This window comes from Thalassophryne amazonica, chromosome 15 (assembly GCF_902500255.1).
Source record: "Thalassophryne amazonica chromosome 15, fThaAma1.1, whole genome shotgun sequence".
NCBI lineage: Eukaryota > Metazoa > Chordata > Actinopteri > Batrachoidiformes > Batrachoididae > Thalassophryne > Thalassophryne amazonica.
Window position 1 is genome coordinate 22,609,162 of NC_047117.1, and position 17,269 is coordinate 22,626,430.

The 17,269-nt window shown below is 44.9% G+C and overlaps 1 protein-coding gene across 1 annotated transcript in view; it reads left to right on the forward strand.

The window, feature by feature from the left end:
• Positions 1 to 11,878: 11,878 nt before the first annotated feature.
• The window catches only part of si:dkey-27h10.2, a 38,403-nt gene continuing 33,012 nt past the window's right edge, over positions 11,879 to 17,269 (forward strand). The window contains exons 1-3 of the mRNA XM_034189322.1: positions 11,879 to 12,067; positions 14,157 to 14,336; positions 14,445 to 14,552. Of these exons, the coding sequence (XP_034045213.1) occupies positions 12,037 to 12,067; positions 14,157 to 14,336; positions 14,445 to 14,552 (319 nt within the window). The 5' untranslated portion in view covers positions 11,879 to 12,036. The remainder of the gene's footprint in view (positions 12,068 to 14,156; positions 14,337 to 14,444; positions 14,553 to 17,269) is intronic.

A 17,269-nucleotide genomic window follows, 5' to 3' on the forward strand; every position in this document is an offset into this window, starting at 1 on the left:
GCTCCCTACTCCCACCAATCACGCATAAGACACCTCCAGTAACTCTGGTGGTGTCAGGTAACCACCGGGAGGTGATCGAGTTCTTTGTGACTCAGGCCACCTCCCGTGTGGTTTTGGGTTTTCCCTGGATGCTAAAGCACAATCCCCGGATCGATTGGCCGTCCGGGGTAGTGGTTCAGTGGAGCGAAACCTGCCATCGGGAGTGTCTAGGTTCCTCGGTTCCTCCCGGCTCCCAAGCTAAGGAGGAGGTCCGAGTCCCGCCCAATCTGAAGGCGGTGCCGGCGGAGTACCATGACCTCGCTGACGTGTTCAGCACGGATCTGGCTCTCACGCTTCCTCCCCACCGCCCGTATGATTGTGCCATTGATTTGGTTCCAGGCAGTGAGTTCCCGTCCAGTAGGCTGTACAACCTCTCACGGCCGGAGCGTGAATCGATGGAGACCTACATCCGGGACTCATTAGCTGCCGGGTTGATCCGGAATTCCACCTCTCCGATGGGTGCAGGTTTCTTTTTTGTGGGTAAAAAAGATGGCGGGCTTCGTCCATGCATTGATTACAGGGGGTTGAACGAAATCACGGTTCGCAACCGATACCCGTTGCCCTTGTTGGATTCAGTGTTCACCCCCTTGCATGGAGCCAAAATCTTCACCAAGCTGGATCTTAGGAATGCGTATCATTTGGTTCGGATCCGGAAGGGAGACGAATGGAAGACGGCATTTAACACCCCCTTAGGTCATTTTGAGTACCTGGTCATGCCGTTCGGTCTCACTAATGCTCCCGCGACTTTCCAAGCGTTGGTAAACGATGTCTTGCGGGACTTCCTGCACCGGTTCGTCTTCGTGTATCTGGACGATATACTCATCTTTTCCCCGGATCCTGAGACTCATGTCCGGCATGTCCGTCAGGTTCTGCAGCGGTTGTTGGAGAACCGCCTGTTTGTGAAGGGCGAGAAGTGTGAATTCCACCGCACTTCTTTGTCCTTCCTGGGGTTTATAATCTCCTCTAACTCCGTCGCCCCTGATCCGGCCAAGGTTGCGGCGGTGAGAGATTGGCCCCAACCTACAAGCCGTAGGAAGCTGCAACAGTTCCTCGGTTTTGCTAATTTCTACAGGAGGTTCATTAAGGGCTATAGTCAGGTAGTTAGCCCCCTGACAGCCCTGACCTCACCAAAAGTCCCCTTCACCTGGTCGGATCGGTGCGAAGCCGCGTTCAAGGAGTTGAAACGGCGCTTCTCGTCTGCACCAGTTCTGGTGCAGCCCGATCCTAGCCGCCAGTTAGTGGTTGAAGTGGATGCCTCGGACTCAGGGATAGAAGCGGTGCTCTCCCAGAGCGGGAAGACCGATAAGGTCCTTCACCCGTGTGCCTATTTTTCTCGCAGGTTGACCCCGCTGAACGGAACTATGACGTCGGCAATCGGGAACTCCTTGCTGTGAAAGAGGCCCTCGAAGAGTGGAGACATCTGTTGGAGGGAACAGCCGTGCCATTCACGGTTTTCACTGACCATCGGAACCTGGAGTATATCAGGACCGCCAAGCGGCTGAACCCCAGGCAAGCCCGCTGGTCACTGTTCTTTGGCCGTTTTGACTTCCGGATTACCTACCGTCCCGGGACCAAGAATCAGAGGTCGGATGCATTGTCCCGGGTGCACGAAGACGAAGTCAAAACGGAACCGTCGGATCCCCCGGATCCCATCATCCCGGAGTCCGCTATCGTGGCCGCCCTCACCTGGGACGTGGAGAAGACCGTCCGGGAGGCCCTGACCCGTGTCCCGGACCCCGGAAACGGACCAAAGAACAGACTATACGTCCCACCAGAGGCTAGGGCTGCAGTCCTGGACTTCTGTCACGGTTCTAAGCTCTCCTGTCACCCAGGGGTGCGAAGGACCGTGACAGTCGTCCGGCAACGCTTCTGGTGGGCATCCCTGGAGGCCGACGTCCGGGACTACGTCCAGGCCTGTACCACCTGCGCCAGGGGCAAGGCCGACCACAGAAAGACCTCAGGGCAGCTACAGCCACTGCCCGTGCCTCATCGCCCCTGGTCCCACATCGGTCTGGACTTCGTCACGGGTCTCCCGCCGTCCCAGGGAAACACCGTCGTCTTCACGATAGTGGACCGTTTCTCCAAGGCGGCCCACTTCGTGGCCCTCCCGAAGCTCCCAACGGCCCAAGAGACAGCGGACCTCCTGGTCCACCACGTCGTCCGTCTGCATGGCATACCATCAGACATCGTCTCCGATCGCGGTCCCCAGTTCACCTCACACGTCTGGAGGAGCTTCTGCCGGGAACTGGGGGCCACGGTCAGCCTCTCGTCTGGGTACCACCCCCAGACCAACGGGCAGGCAGAGCGGGCGAATCAGGAACTGGAGCAGACACTTCGCTGTGTGACAGCCGCGCACCCGACAGCCTGGAGTACCCACCTGGCCTGGATCGAGTATGCCCACAACAGCCAAGTGTCATCAGCCACCGGCCTCTCCCCGTTTGAGGTGTGCTTGGGGTATCAGCCCCCCTTGTTTCCGGTGGTTGAGGGAGAGGTCGGTGTGCCCTCGGTCCAGGCCCACCTACGGAAGTGCCGTCGGGTGTGGCGTGCCGCCCGCTCTGCCTTGTTGCAGGCCCGGACGAGGGCGAAGAAACATGCAGACCGGCGGCGAGCCCCGGCCCCCAAGTATCGTCCTGGGCAGGAGGTCTGGTTGTCCACCAAGGACATTCCTCTACAGGTTGACTCACCGAAACTCCAAGAACGGTACATCGGACCGTATAAGATCCTCAAGGTCATCAACCCCGCCGCAGTGAGGCTCCAGCTTCCGGCCTCACTGCGGATCCATCCAGTTTTTCATGTTTCCCGGATCAAGCCCCTTCACACCTCACCCCTCTGCACCCCGGGTCCGGCGCCGCCTCCTGCCCGGATCATCGACGGAGCACCGGCTTGGACTGTCCGCCGGCTCCTTGATGTCCGTCGGATGGGCCGGGGTTTTCAGTATCTGGTGGACTGGGAGGGGTACGGACCCGAGGAGCGCTCCTGGGTGAAGAAGGGTTTCATCCTGGACCCGGCCCTCCTGGCCGACTTCTACCGTCGCCATCCGGACAAGCCCGGTCGTGCGCCAGGAGGCGCCCGTTGAGGGGGGGGGTCCTGTTGTGTGGGCCGCTGAAGAGGAGGTACTGCTGGCCCACCACCACCAGAGGGCGCCCTGCCTGGAGTGCGGGCTCCAGGCACCAGAGGGCGCTGCCGCCTTATGGGAGTAGCCTGGGTGACAGCTGTCACCCATCACCAGACACAGCTGTTCCACTCAGCACAGAGGTATATCTGGAGGACGGCGTCTCCACCTCAGTGCCGAGATATCGCCTAAGACTGAGGTAATATTCTCTGCATTTATATTCTGAACAACCAGCTAAACTTGTTAAACCTTTTCAGGACTGTTGACTACTGATAGCTTCATTGCTTGGATAAGTACTCACCTTCCTGCTGTACTTTGACAAGAGGTGGAGGCGGCTTCTCCCCTCTCCGTTACTGGGTGCGGTCGCATCCACACCTGTGTGTTGTTGCTCTCTCCCGCCAGCAGTACCGGATCCGACGAGCGGAGGCAGTGGCCACCTGGGAATTCAGGACTTGGCGGTTCCAGTATTTCCAGGGTTCGGTGGCAGAGGAGATCTGGGTGGTTCCGGTTCGACTGAGACGGACGTCTCCTACCTTCGAGCCTGCCCACACGACACCAGCGGATTCGACCCCAAATTGTGATTGTTGTATTTATTGTGCTCGTTTCACAATAGTAAACCTTGTTATTTACCTTCTCCATTGTCCGTTCATTGCGCCCCCTGTTGTGGGTCCGTGTTCCTACACTTTCACAACAAAAAGAACATGACTTAAATGTTGTAGCTAATGTTCCTTCACAGTGCACATGCAACACCTCATCAAAAGTTTCCCCACATATCTGGTGATTTCACACAAAGTCATTCCAGCTATACTCAAGGATCCACTGAGGAGACGTTATACCCAAGCCATCCGGTCGTTTCCTTTGGTCACTGGTTAGCACCCATGCCTCACAATCATGTAATAAGACAGGAAGCACCAGGATCCTAAAGACCTGAACGTTCATTCTCCTATGAAGGTATCCTCATCACCAAACACCTCTGTCCAGAGACCTCATGACAAGTGCTTCCCAAGCATCACTCGATTTGAAAGATTGCAACCCCAGCAATATGATTGCAGAGATAAGTGGATCTCTCAACAACATCAAAACTTTAACAACATGCAGAGATGCTACTGATATCCAGGAATAAAGAAAAGCCTGGATCCTGGTTTGCCATGGTTCTCAAGCAGTTTTTCAAGTGCTGCAATCAAGGCATCTCTGATTCTGCAAAGATTCTTCTGTAAAGTCAAGGTTGGTTAAACTTTCATCACCAACAAAGGCACCTAGTCCACCTGTCTTCACAACCCTACCCAACACCCAGTCCATGCAACTACTGTACAATGTCAGCACAAGGATACATCTCTACCACTGCCCGAAGTCACTGGGGAAAAAGTCAGAAATTCTGTCTCGGCTCTGCACAGCATTCACAGCACCTGTGTATAGGTTGGCTTTGATGTCAAGCAACGTTTCAGGAACAACAGCAAGAAAAAACACAAACAGGTCGGAACCTCAAGCAAACCAAGCTTAGTAGAGTGGCCATCTGTTTCCACATTTCTTTTAAGATGGAGTATAAAAGAACTGGAATGACCAGAAGACATTGACACAAGCTTAACAGGATTCATGTCATCTTTACCTAGTGACAAATGAACATTGCCCAAAGTAGTGAGCAGGGTCAGAGTCACTGACAGAACAACTCACAACACAGGACAGAGACATGACAATCTAGCAATGGGACAGTGAAGAAAAAAAACAAAATAATGTGAGTAATGGCCTGCAGATGAATGTAGGCTGTGCAGAGAGTAATCAGTGATGGAAAACAGATGCAAGTGATCAGAGCATGCAGAAGGCAGTTGCTCTGCAAACACTAGACAGGTGCATGTGCTCAGGCTTGTGTGAGACTCAGGAAAGTGCATGGAGGAAGGGCCAGGTAACCTGAAACAAAGGTAAGTGATAACAAAACAGACCAACACATACACCCCCTCCTGACAAAAAGAGACAAAACAAAATTAACCCAAATATACCTTAAACTAATAACAAAATGGTTGCAAGCTGAAAAAGCTCTGGCAAGGGACAGTCCTACTCAGAAATATTGGCACATTCATATTTTAAGTGCGTAATTTAAAATATGTGCAAGAATAAATGCAAATGAGTCAATTATGTACAATCAGGATATTTCTAAAGTAGCCACAGCCATTCTCAGTATGCATGATCCCATCAAATCTCAGAAATGAAGCAGAGTCAGTGCTGATTAGTGTTTGACTAGGAGACCACTTGGGAACACCGGCAGGTTTCTCCATGTAGAACTGGAATAGCATCAGAAAGGCCATCCCGTGCAAGATTCTCTCGGGGGGGAGAGCACCAGTCCACGATGGAGGGTTGCTAAGGTAAGCGGCTAACTCTACAAATGCTCATTTTAAAAAGTTTATTTACATTTAGTGAAGTAAACAGAAATCACATATTATTACTTTGCCACAATTTAAATTATGGCAGAAAGAGAGCACAGGCAGATCATGATGTCATTATGTTACACTCTTTTCCATCCAGTACTGTGATGTGGGTTAAACCGTGTTGGCAGCCAGTCTGAAAGGATTCATTCATCTTGAATGGGTTTACATGAGTATGTTTTGACAACAGGGTCTCGTTGGGTCACAGCACCTCCTCGATTATCTTTGAAGAAAGGGTATGTCAGTCTTCACCAGCTACAGGATCTTTACATGATATTGTTTTTGGTTTTCCATCCTTAGTTGAAGACATCAGTGGACTTAATGTCACCAGGCAATGCGCCAACAGTGGTTAGCACTGTTGCCTCACAGCAAGAAGGTCATGGGATGAATTCCCGCCTGTGGCTTTTATGTGTGGAGTTTGCATGTTCTCCCTGTGTTTCTGTGGGTTCCCTCCGGGTGCTCCGGCTTCCTCCCACATCCAAAGACATGTATGTTGGGTGAATTGGAAACTTTACATTGACTATAGGTGTGCATACAGGTGTGAATGTGTTTGTCTGTCTATGTGAGGCCCCGTGACAGACTGGCGTCCTGCCCAGGGTGTACCCCACCTCACGCCCTATGACTGCTGGGATAGGCTCTAGCCCCCCCGTAACCCTTAATTTGAGGAAGCGGTTGAAGATGAGTGAATGATTAGAGCTCTTGGTGAAACTCTACTGTCCCTGCTTTAATGGTAAATATCCACCAGGTGGAGATATTGCACCATTTCAAGAACCATGAGTATAGGCTGCTGTGGGACACCAACAATGATGACCAACCTGTTGCTTATATTAGTAGATAACTAAGTGTATAAAACTCTTTCTTTGTGCAGATTATGTACCACATCAGTAGCACTGAGGAGTTGAATATGCCCCAAAATGCATTGCACTGCAGAAAGTGTACCATAGATCATCAAGACTTCCAAGCATGTCTCAACACAAAAGCTGATGGCGTGAGTTGTGATGTCACCCTGCCATACGTTAAGATTTTGTGAAACAACGTAGATCGCATCAAGCCTTGAAGAGGATTTGACCTTAGATCATTCTCAATTTATAGGTTTAGGTTGGCAACGAACGCACGACAATGGTTGTGAAATGTGAAATGCAGTTGCTAATATACTGTATCCCCAACCCGCCTGAAATCACCTCCTTCCCTCCCTCCTTCTCTCTCTCTCACCTTATTGAATGTTGCTGCCTGTTACTTAGCGAATGCCAGTATACAGTATGAATTATTTTACAAGGCCGAGAGAGAACTAACAGCTCGGGGAGGGTGGTGGGGGGTAAGCAAGAGAAAACAGGTTGTCCGTGTGCATTTTTGCCCTCAGGCTCAGCCTCCACAGATGTTTCATTCAGGCCCCATGGCAGGGCCACTCTAAAATGTGCTCCAGCGCTGACACAATTCAGGCCTTTTGTGCGCTGAAGGAGAGTAGCTCAGCCCACTGTTTACTGCTCGTCCACCCCCCATCCCGCTGTGTCCAACCCCCCTTTCGTGTTAGCAGGCGGAACAATTGGGGAGGGTCTTGCCCAGAGCTGGAGCGGTGTGGCGGGTCAACAGAATGGGCTGTGAATCCTGTGGCTCTGAATCCTCCGGGTGGGTGGTCCAGCACTTGCTCTCCCTCTCTCACACACATAGAAACACACCCTCTTCTCACCCCATCGCTCCTCTCTTCTCCTTTCTCCTGCATGCTGAAGAGCAGTGATTAGCTCATCCACTATCCCGGGGCTGGTGTCTGGGTTCGGTGCTGATACGTGGCACATACATGCATCACGATGAACAGACCTGAAGGCTGGTCGGCAGAGATTTCCAGAGAGGGAGAGAGAGAGAGAGAGAGAGAGAGAGAGAGAGAGAGAGTGTGTGTGTGTGTGTGTGTGTGCGTGCGTGCGTGCTGTACCTGCCTGTAGCCAGGAATGCCAAACGTTATTTCCTTTGGTGCATTCCCCTTAGTCACAGCGACATCTAGTGCTAAGAAAATAGTATTGTCATTTCTGAGTAAAAACAGCATCACCACTTATTCTGTAACGTTTTGATCTCGACATGCCCTCAGAAAGAGTGCAGTGTCCTGTTTAAGTATTTTTAACTATAGTAGGATCCAGGATCCAAAAGTACAAACTGCAATTGAATCCATGGGAGGTATTATAAGAGTTTTAAATAAAGAAAATTCTCTTGACACTCATCTGGTTGTAAATATAAGAATTTATTCTTTGACCAAAGGTCTACTGCTACACTAAATTTTAAGGAAATCTCTTCTTTTTCACAAAGTAAATGCACACACCTGACAGGTTTGACACAATGAAAATTTATTCTTTGTGAGTCAGATACCATGATATATTTGGTTGTGTGTGACCTTGATATTTGATCAGTTCTGTCCAAACCTGACCCACTTCATCCTTGACCAGCACACGATCCTTCATGTTTAATCAATTCTGGCTCCAAACTGTTTGAGCCAAACACTAATCATCTTGAGTTTGACCTCTCAAGGTAATCCGAGATCAAAAGGCCATATGACTAATCTACAGATGATATACAACTTTACATTATGGTTTTATAATAACGTAGGCCTATCTTTAAATTAATCCTTGAAATACCCATTCTTAGTACACCTTATATATAAACATTGGCCATAATTTTGACCTTCTAATAAAAGTAGATGATAAGTGCGCGGGTGAAGGATAAACAGCAGCTGTCTGAAGCCTGCACTCTATTTCAGCCCTCAGCCACGGCCATATTTTTGCTACATCATCACGAAAACAGGACCTGCTGATTCAAGCCCAAATCAATTGTAAACACTGGGGAGGTCGAGCTGTTTTTTTTTTCTAGTGTGGAGGTTTTTTTTAAGTCCAGTCTGAAGGTGTTTTTAAGAAGCATTATCATTTGAGCCTTATTTAGACCACAACGAGGGTGACGAAACATTGGAGGAAGACCTTCAGTCTCACAACAGTGACAATATTGGCAGAGTTCAAAACACAGAATGGTGATTATAAAAAAATAAAAAAATAAATAATGCAGGTGATTTCGGCAAGCTGGTGGAGGTGAGAATTTTTTTTTATTTTTTTGTCAGCTCTTTGTCGTAATAGTTTGTTTTACTATCTGTGACATCTGAAAAAAGTGGCGAGGAAGTGTGGATTTTTTTTTTTTCTGAGAAACAGGTACATACATTTCAAATGTGAAAAATGTCATGAGGGACTGAAAATATCAGCTATTTTTAAAATAAATATTATTTCCTTCTTGAATACAGTTAGTGTAACACGTTATGATGAAATATTAAAGTATAAGTGACACAATAAGTTTTTTGTTTGTTTGTTTGTTTGTTTTTTGGAGTATTTAAGACTAAAATTAAACAACAGTTTGAAATTTATCCTTTCCTGGTGTACAGTTACTGAAGTGATAAATATTCAGATTTTGAGCTGCACGCCACTAAAAACCAGGAACTTCTGGGTGAGTCCCCCACTGGAGAAGAAGGAGGAAGTGACATTTGCACCGGAGCCATTATCTTAATAGTCTCATTAATTTATGGATTAATTTATGGATTTTTACAGGCTACTGACAGCCCCATTTCCACCGAGTGGTTCGGATTGGTGCTGCACTGTGTTTTCAGTGTCAGAACGGTTACATCTCACCGGCAGAATCCTTTTGATTGGCAGATGGAACACTTATATTGACGAGCACACATGCACAGTGTCCGCAGGTTCTCCACTTGACATGGAGGCAAAACAGTATTTTCACATTATTTTATTTTATGGTTTTGTGGATCATAGGATAATTTCATCATATGCAGACTAAGACGTTATGAACAGATGAGGGACTGTGAGTCTTTCAACTTGCAGTGCAAAGCAGCCCGCGATGGAACATGAGGAGGTTCCGTTACCAGCAGTTAATGTTGTAATCAGGACAGAGTAATTACTAAAATATTAATTTGACTTTTCTAGTGATTGTGAATGCTTTGAAATTGCACACAATAGGGGCAGGGTCTGCAACTGTGCAAGTGTCTTTCTACATGAACTTTGACTTCATGGATATGTTTAATGATTCATTCACTTAATGTTAAAATATAAAAGGAAACAGCTTTTCAAATAATAAAATAGCTGTTTTATTTCGAAAGTGTAGCAGCAGGTGTGAGTTTGCATTTCTTAAAATATAAAGAAACATGAAACAGTTATAAAAAATTAAACTAAAAATCTAAGTTATTTTAACCCCTTAAAGCCTATTGTCGCATATATGCTACAATATTTGACTCAAATATGCAACATACCAAACTGACCAGTATGCCTGTTGTCGCAAATTTGCAACATACCATTATTATTATTAGAACATTATAACATAAATTATTACCAAAATACCAAAATTACTATTTATTTTTTGTGCAAAAGTGTAATTAATAATCTCAACATTATTTACCATCTACTTAAAGGCAAAAACACACACAAAACATTTTTTTATATACAGCTATATAAATTCAGGCGTTAAGGGGTTAAGTTTAGACTTTTCTTGTAGTCAGAGCAGCAACAATTTAAAAACTGTAGCTTTATTTGGTATTTGGTAAAATAAAAATAGACTGAACAATTTACAAATATAAAATGTTCACTCAGTTTGATTGAGTGATTCTGCAGCTACAGGACAAAGGATAAGCTAATGGATAAATCTTCAGCGGTGCACTAACATCACTTTTTTTCTCACCTCAGACAAATTTACAGAAGCTCCATTGCTCAAGTTGTGTGTTTATATATATCCAAAAGTGAAGAATTTCGGATTGAGTGGGTCTGCTCACACCGGCTGCTGTGTCTCTCTGCCCAGGTCTGTGGACTGATCGGTCCCCCCTCGGCTCGGCGGCACTCCAACCAGTCACTGAAAAAAAACTTCTCCCAGCAGGATGATGTCCGTCACTAGTTCTTCTGGTTTTTACTCATAATATTGTTGTTGTGACTGGCAGACTGAATGTTTCACTTTTTCCTGACGCAAATCCAAGATGGCGACTGTCCTGCTTGTTCATCCGGCCCTCAAAAAGCCAGATAGTGATGTAGAAACCCCCCACCCCACCTTGTCGCATCCAATGCATTGGACGCATCCAGTGCAAGTGAATCCGTCAAAATTAATATGTCAAAGTTAATTATGCACATTTATTTATTTATTAGTAAACTCAGTTTCAGGGCACCACCCTGGAAATAAGTATCAATAATAAAAATTTAAAAGAACATTCTTAAAATACTGCACACCTGGAAGTGTTGCTATCATATGTCATAAAACCTTTTCCCAGATGTAGTAACCTTACTGTGAGACATTTGGTTTGGTTGCAGTCCATCCCCAGTGTGCAGGGTTGTCCTGGAAAGCAAAATCATACATTTTTTCACAGCTTGGTGCTTATAGCTTCAATTAGTCTCTTTGGTAGCAACTTAGTGAAGCTCTGAGTGCAAACAGATTTGGCTTGGCATGGGAGCGGCTGACATCGATTCGTTCTTTGAGTGAGTCATTGGTTGGCACCAGGTACTGCGTTGAAGCTGAGAGACTCTCGGTGACTAGTTTCCATGGGCCATCTTGGAACCGAAAAAAGAGGTTGATGGTCTGTTGATGTCCTTTTTTTGTATACCACTGAAGTTCCACCTTGCCACCAAGGTTTGTGAATGTTTTTAATCATCTAATCGTGGCACGAGGTCTTGTCCCACTTTGTCTCAAGCTCCTTTTACCTCATGCTGGGCAACAGTGATAAGGGACTTTGGTATATGTCCCTATGTCTCCAACAACCATGTGTTTTAAGCTTTTATGAGCACTGTAGGCCTCAGCCTTTGTCCTTGAGGCCATGTGGTTGACTTGTTACAGTTCCCTGATTTGCGGGCCTGTCAGTCTCCTCTGCCTGCTAATTCCATACAAGCGCACTATGCGCCCAAACCACTCCCTCCTGTGTTCATGCACCATGTTCCAGCACATCTCCACCATTAAAGGGGAAGACATAACACTTTGATTGGTTGATGACATGACATGCTTCTGAAACATTCCTGCTCCCATTTCACTGACATTTTCCACAGTTCAACAGCGTTGTGCACTAGGACACACCCCAAATGAAAATGCTACATCTGCATAGCTCTTCTTGCTTCTGGTATCAATATCGGGGCCTCAGTATATTTTCTTCCACAAACAACCTCCCCAAAACAAGCAGGTTCAACATCAAAGAAAAATATAGTGTCTCTGAGTATCAGTGACGAATGAAGATGTATTGTGTGATTAGAAGAGAGGCTGAAGCAATGTATCAACAGTTTTGAGGAACACTGATGTACTCTGCTGTGGTCATAGGCGTTGATCTTTTTTCTGGTTGCTTTAGAGACAAGCAACATTTTGACATCCAGGAAGAGAAGCAGCTTACAAAGCCAACACCTTCAGGAAGACATATATATTTAGACTTTTCCAACATTTTGCACGTCTTTCCTCCACCAAACAGTGACGATGGCATCAGGTAGTTCTGTCCTGATCCTGGGTAAGTGTCCTTATATATTTATGTGTGCCTATAAATTTGCAGGTTCATACTAATTTAGTAATTTTGTAAGTGTTATGTTGTAAAACAAAAAAAAAAAAATGGTTCTTAGCAGGGCCACATCTAAACGCATTCTATTTTGTATAATTGTACTGTCTGTTGTTTGTCGATGACAAATTATTTAAAGGGGACATATTGCATAAAATTTTTATATTTTAAAATGAAATATGGTTGGGGTTTCTTAATCACACACTGAAGTCGCCAGATCTTCTCATACATGTAAAGCAGCTTATGAAACAAAGCAAGTGTCACTGCTGGATTTCACTCAGTTCAGTTGATATTTTCATCCTTAGCCGACCATTTTCCATTTTTGTCGGAAAAAAAGGTGTGGTCAGTCACAAACCTGGCACATTCCTAATTCTAGAGCAATGACTGTGATATTTTAAGACCGCAGCACTCAGATGCACCCAAAGTTAAACAATATTGATTAAGGTGTGTGTGTGTCTGTTTGTGTGTGCACGAGTGTGTGACTGAGTGACTGTGTGAGAGGGGGAGAGAGGTTGTTCAACTGACCAATTTATTTATATGAACTGCAGTGAGAAAGTGTCAGATACTGCATGCAGCCATATTCAACAAAAATATTAATATAGGCTACTTTTTGTGTTCAGCTCTATGTATGTAAGTGGTCTGTAAGACTGTTTATTTTTTAATGATCTGTGTCAACTTGGTGATTCATGCAAACATCCAGTGAAGGCAAACAGGGAAATAATATGTCAGCCTTGTTCACTATATACTTCACAAAAGCACCCCGTTCAGTAGGAGCAAAGTTTTCCACCTGACATTATATCACCAACAAAACGAAGAGCAAACAAACAGTTAAAAAATCAATAAATAAAATAAATAAACCCAACCGGAGTGGAGGCAGTGACAGACGTGACATAAGCCGTTTTCAGCTCTGTCAAAAGCACCGCATACGATACAAAACAAGTTCACCAAGTAACTTTAAATACTTGTATCATACAAACCGCAAAAAGAGGTGAGCTGAAGAAAACTTAAGGAGTACTGAGAGCAACGTGAGGTAGAATCAAGCCAAGCACAGAGAGAGATCCTGTCTGTGTGTGTGTGAGAAGCTGCAGAGACGTGTCTGTGTAGGGAGAGGCAGGCATTGTGTGTGACTGGCCAGTCACAGAGTGTGAAGACAGTCAGATAACCAATGAGAATTTTCCTTCAGCAAGAGCACAGATATTGAGGAGTTTTATTTGTATCATGCTCATACTCGTCAAAAATGCTCTATCTGTGCTGGATACTCGTCTGACATGGGTATCCGGCTCAACCCTAATCTAAGAGCAGCAGCAACAGCTACAACTTGCAGTATGTGCATGTCTCCTGCATTGCGGTCAGTGGACAGTCTTTACCTCAGCAGAGTAACAAGTGTTAAAAGATGCAATATTACCATATGTGTTATCTAACCATTATGGCAGTACCTTTTACCAGCTGATTCTGTACACTCTTGCGTGTACTCACCCAGTCCATGCAGATCATTTTCCTCATCAGGTGACATTTTCAATAGTTGATGTTAGGTTATGACTACAAAGTGCCCGTAGCACGTCCTTGAATAATGTGCACCATTAATCCAGCCCCTTTGCACACAATGCTCAGGTTGGCACTCAAAACATGCACCCTCTCGGTAGCAATGTGTGGAAGAACGTACAGCACAAAAAGTGAAATCTCTGTGGGTGGGGTCACTTCAGTGTCTCTGGCAGGGGTGGGCATGTAGGGCCAAGATGGTGCAGGTTTCCCTGGCTATCGATCAGCCTCATAGGTGGTTTCATAGATGATAAGTGCTGTAGGCTGAAGGGTGGAGGTCATCAATAAAACTACCTGCTAACATGATCGGTAGCTCGGGCAACCTCAGTCATCTTGGCCCTTCGTGGCACACTAATACCTACTCTGGTGGTATTTTGGCAAAAACAACAAACAGTTTTTATAAATGTTACTTGCTTAAAAAGTGAAGAATCCAATCCTTTTAAACATGGAACATTTTCTCTTTATCTGATAGCTAGTTTTAGAAATATTGTGTTGATTTCCACAGGTATTTTTATGGCTTCTGCTATAGCACAAGACATAACAAAGTCATTCAACAGCCAAATGTCTAACAGTAATTCAACCGCTACTGAGATGTATCTTAGAAGTACCATACCCTTCAGCACCACCTTCATCAACCTCATGAGCAGCTCCATCAGCAGCACACCATCAACTACACAAACAAAAGGTGAGCAGCTGCTGTTTTCTCTCGAATATGATTCCTTTCCTCAAATAAGTCAAGCTGATGTAACTCTGTTTTGCAGTTGTGTCGTTGATGTCTTGTGGAATGTTTCAGGTCAAGAAACCACTCGAAAAGCTGAGGTGATAACCACGCCAAGGCCTTCAACCTCACCTAAACCCTTGACTCCTGTACCTACCAGCTTGCCTACACAGAACAAAAGAGGTAAAACTAAAACTGCTGATGGTCTGGGCAAATTTGATTAAAGAGGTCCTACACACCTCATACAATTCTGCACATCTAAGAATTAAAATTTGTATTAAAAAATACTCCTCAAATGGAAACCAATTGCTTCTCACTGGGATTTCTCTCCTATAGGAGAGATGCAAGAGCAATGTCACATGGGAGTATTTCTTCAGAAGCTAAGTGGACATTGGTTAAAGCACAAAAAAAGCCACTAGTCATGTCTCACTGACCAATAAAACAGTCCATAATAACAAGCACTTTCACACCTAAACTTTGTTTGAGGCAGGGGTGGTCCTACATTGCAAAACCTGGATGACTTTAATCCCAGCCATATTCAGGGCCCTGTCTTGAAGATATATGCAGAGCATGTATAGTTGTATGCGAAAGTTTGGGCACCACTGATAATTTTCATGATTTTCCTTTATAAATCATTGATTGTCTGGATCAGAAATTTCAGTTAAATACGAGTACATCATATAGCAGACGAACACACTGATATCTGAAAAGTGAAATGAAGTTTCTAGTATCTACAGAAAGTGTGCAATAATTATTTTAACAAAATTAGGCAGGTGCATTAACTTGTCATTTTATTGATTTGAATACATTTTGCACTAATTATTGGAACACAAAATTGGTTTGGTAAGCTCATTGATCCTTGACCTCCTTACACAGGTGAATCTCTAAAAACCTCTCAAATGACCTGAAAACAAAAATTGTTCAACATCATGGTTTAGGGGAAGGATACAAAAAGCTATCTCAGAGATTTCAGCTGTCAGTTTCCACTGTAAGGAACATAGTGAGGAAATGGAAGACTGCAGGCACAGTACTAGTTAAGGCCAAAAGTGGTAACCCAAGAAAAATATTGCATAAGCTGAAGCGAAGGATGGTGAGAACAGTCACCCACAGACCTGCTCCAAAGACCTACAACATGATCTTGCTGCAGATGGTGTCTCTGTGCATTGTTCAACATTTGGACAAGCCAGCTTCATTTTAGAATAAGGTGCTGTGGACTGATGAAACTAAAATTGAGTTATTTGGACATAACAAGGGGTGGTATGCATGGTTGAAAAAGAACGCAGCATTGCAAGACAAACGCTTGCTACCTACAGTAAAATTTGGAGGTGGTTCCATCATGCTGTGTGGCTGTGTGGCCAGTGCAGGTACTGGGAATCTTGTTAAAGTTGAGGGTCACGTGGATTCCAGTCAATATCAGCAGATTCTTGAGAACAATGTTCATGAATCAGTGGCAAAGTTGAAGTTGCATCGGTGCTGGATCTTTCAACAAGACAACGACCCTAAACACTGCTCAAAATCTACTAAGGCATTCATGCAGAGGAACAAGTGCAACGTTCTGGAATGGCCATCTCAGTCCCCAGACCTGAATATTATTGATAATCTGTGGTGTAATTTTAAGCAGGCTGTCCATACTCGGAAACCAACAAACCTGAGATGTTTTGTGAAGAAGAATGGTCCAAAATACCTTCAACCAGAATCCAGACTCTTACTGGAAGCTATCGGCAGTGTTTAGAGGCTGTTATTTCTGCAAAAGGAGGATGTAGTAATTATTGGTGCATTTTTTCTGTTGGGGTGTCCAAATTTATGCACCTGCCTAATTTTGTTCAAAGAATTTTGCAAACATTCTGTAAATCCTATGAACTTCATTGCACTTTTCAAATATCACTGTGTTTGTCTGCTATACGATATATTTAACTGAAATGTCTGATCCAAACAACCAACGATTTATAAAGGAAAATCATGGAAATCATCAGGGGTTCCCAAACTTTTACATACAACTGTAACTCAATGGAATAAGGAGCTGGGCTCTCAATACATAGGCCTGGGTTTGATTCTGTGTCATGCTACCTGTCTGTGTCCTTGGACAAGACACTTTATCTGCACTGTCCCAATACGTGGCTGGGGAAATAACCTGCAATGGACTGGCATGGCATCCAAATGGAGATGTAGACACTCGTCTGTGTCAAGCTATGGTATCTGGGGAACATCACAGGCACCAGTGGGCCTTCAAAGTCTACATAGGACCTATGGGGCATTGTCTAAGATGCATGGAACCAATAAATAATAGCCTTTAGGCCTTCACTTCTTGATTATATCACTTCTGGAAATTCGTCATATTTTCATGTGCTTCTCCCTAATGGTAGATTAGCAAAGAATTTGATTCAGTGGAATCAGGTATACTGTACTGACAAAACGGGGACGCAATGCTGCCAAATGCTACAGTGATTTTTTTTCCCCCGTTTGTTCAATAATTCCAAATGTTTCTGCAGTTAGATTAGCAACATCAGAAAGTGAATCCTAAAACTTACATATGTGTTATTTTCCTGAAATGCTTTTGTGTTTTTATCCTTATTGTTGAAAATGAGAATGTCTAAATTTGATGCCACCTTATTTTCAATAAATTTTAAAAGGTTTTTTTGTCATTTGGTATAAAATGATGGATTCCTTCTGTCATACTTAAGCCTTTACCTTTTTGTAACGCAATAAGGTGGAAAACCCACCGGTCATAAAGGAGTAACTGTCAGGGTCGGGTCAGGTCAGGGAGTAGTCAAGTAGTCACGACTGTCACTGCATTCACCACATTACAGAATGGCCCCAGGTCCACTGTTCTATATCCACCTCACAAAAACAGTCAATCTATTTGCTAAAAGCAGACCATATGTATGTGCCTCCTTGGCCTT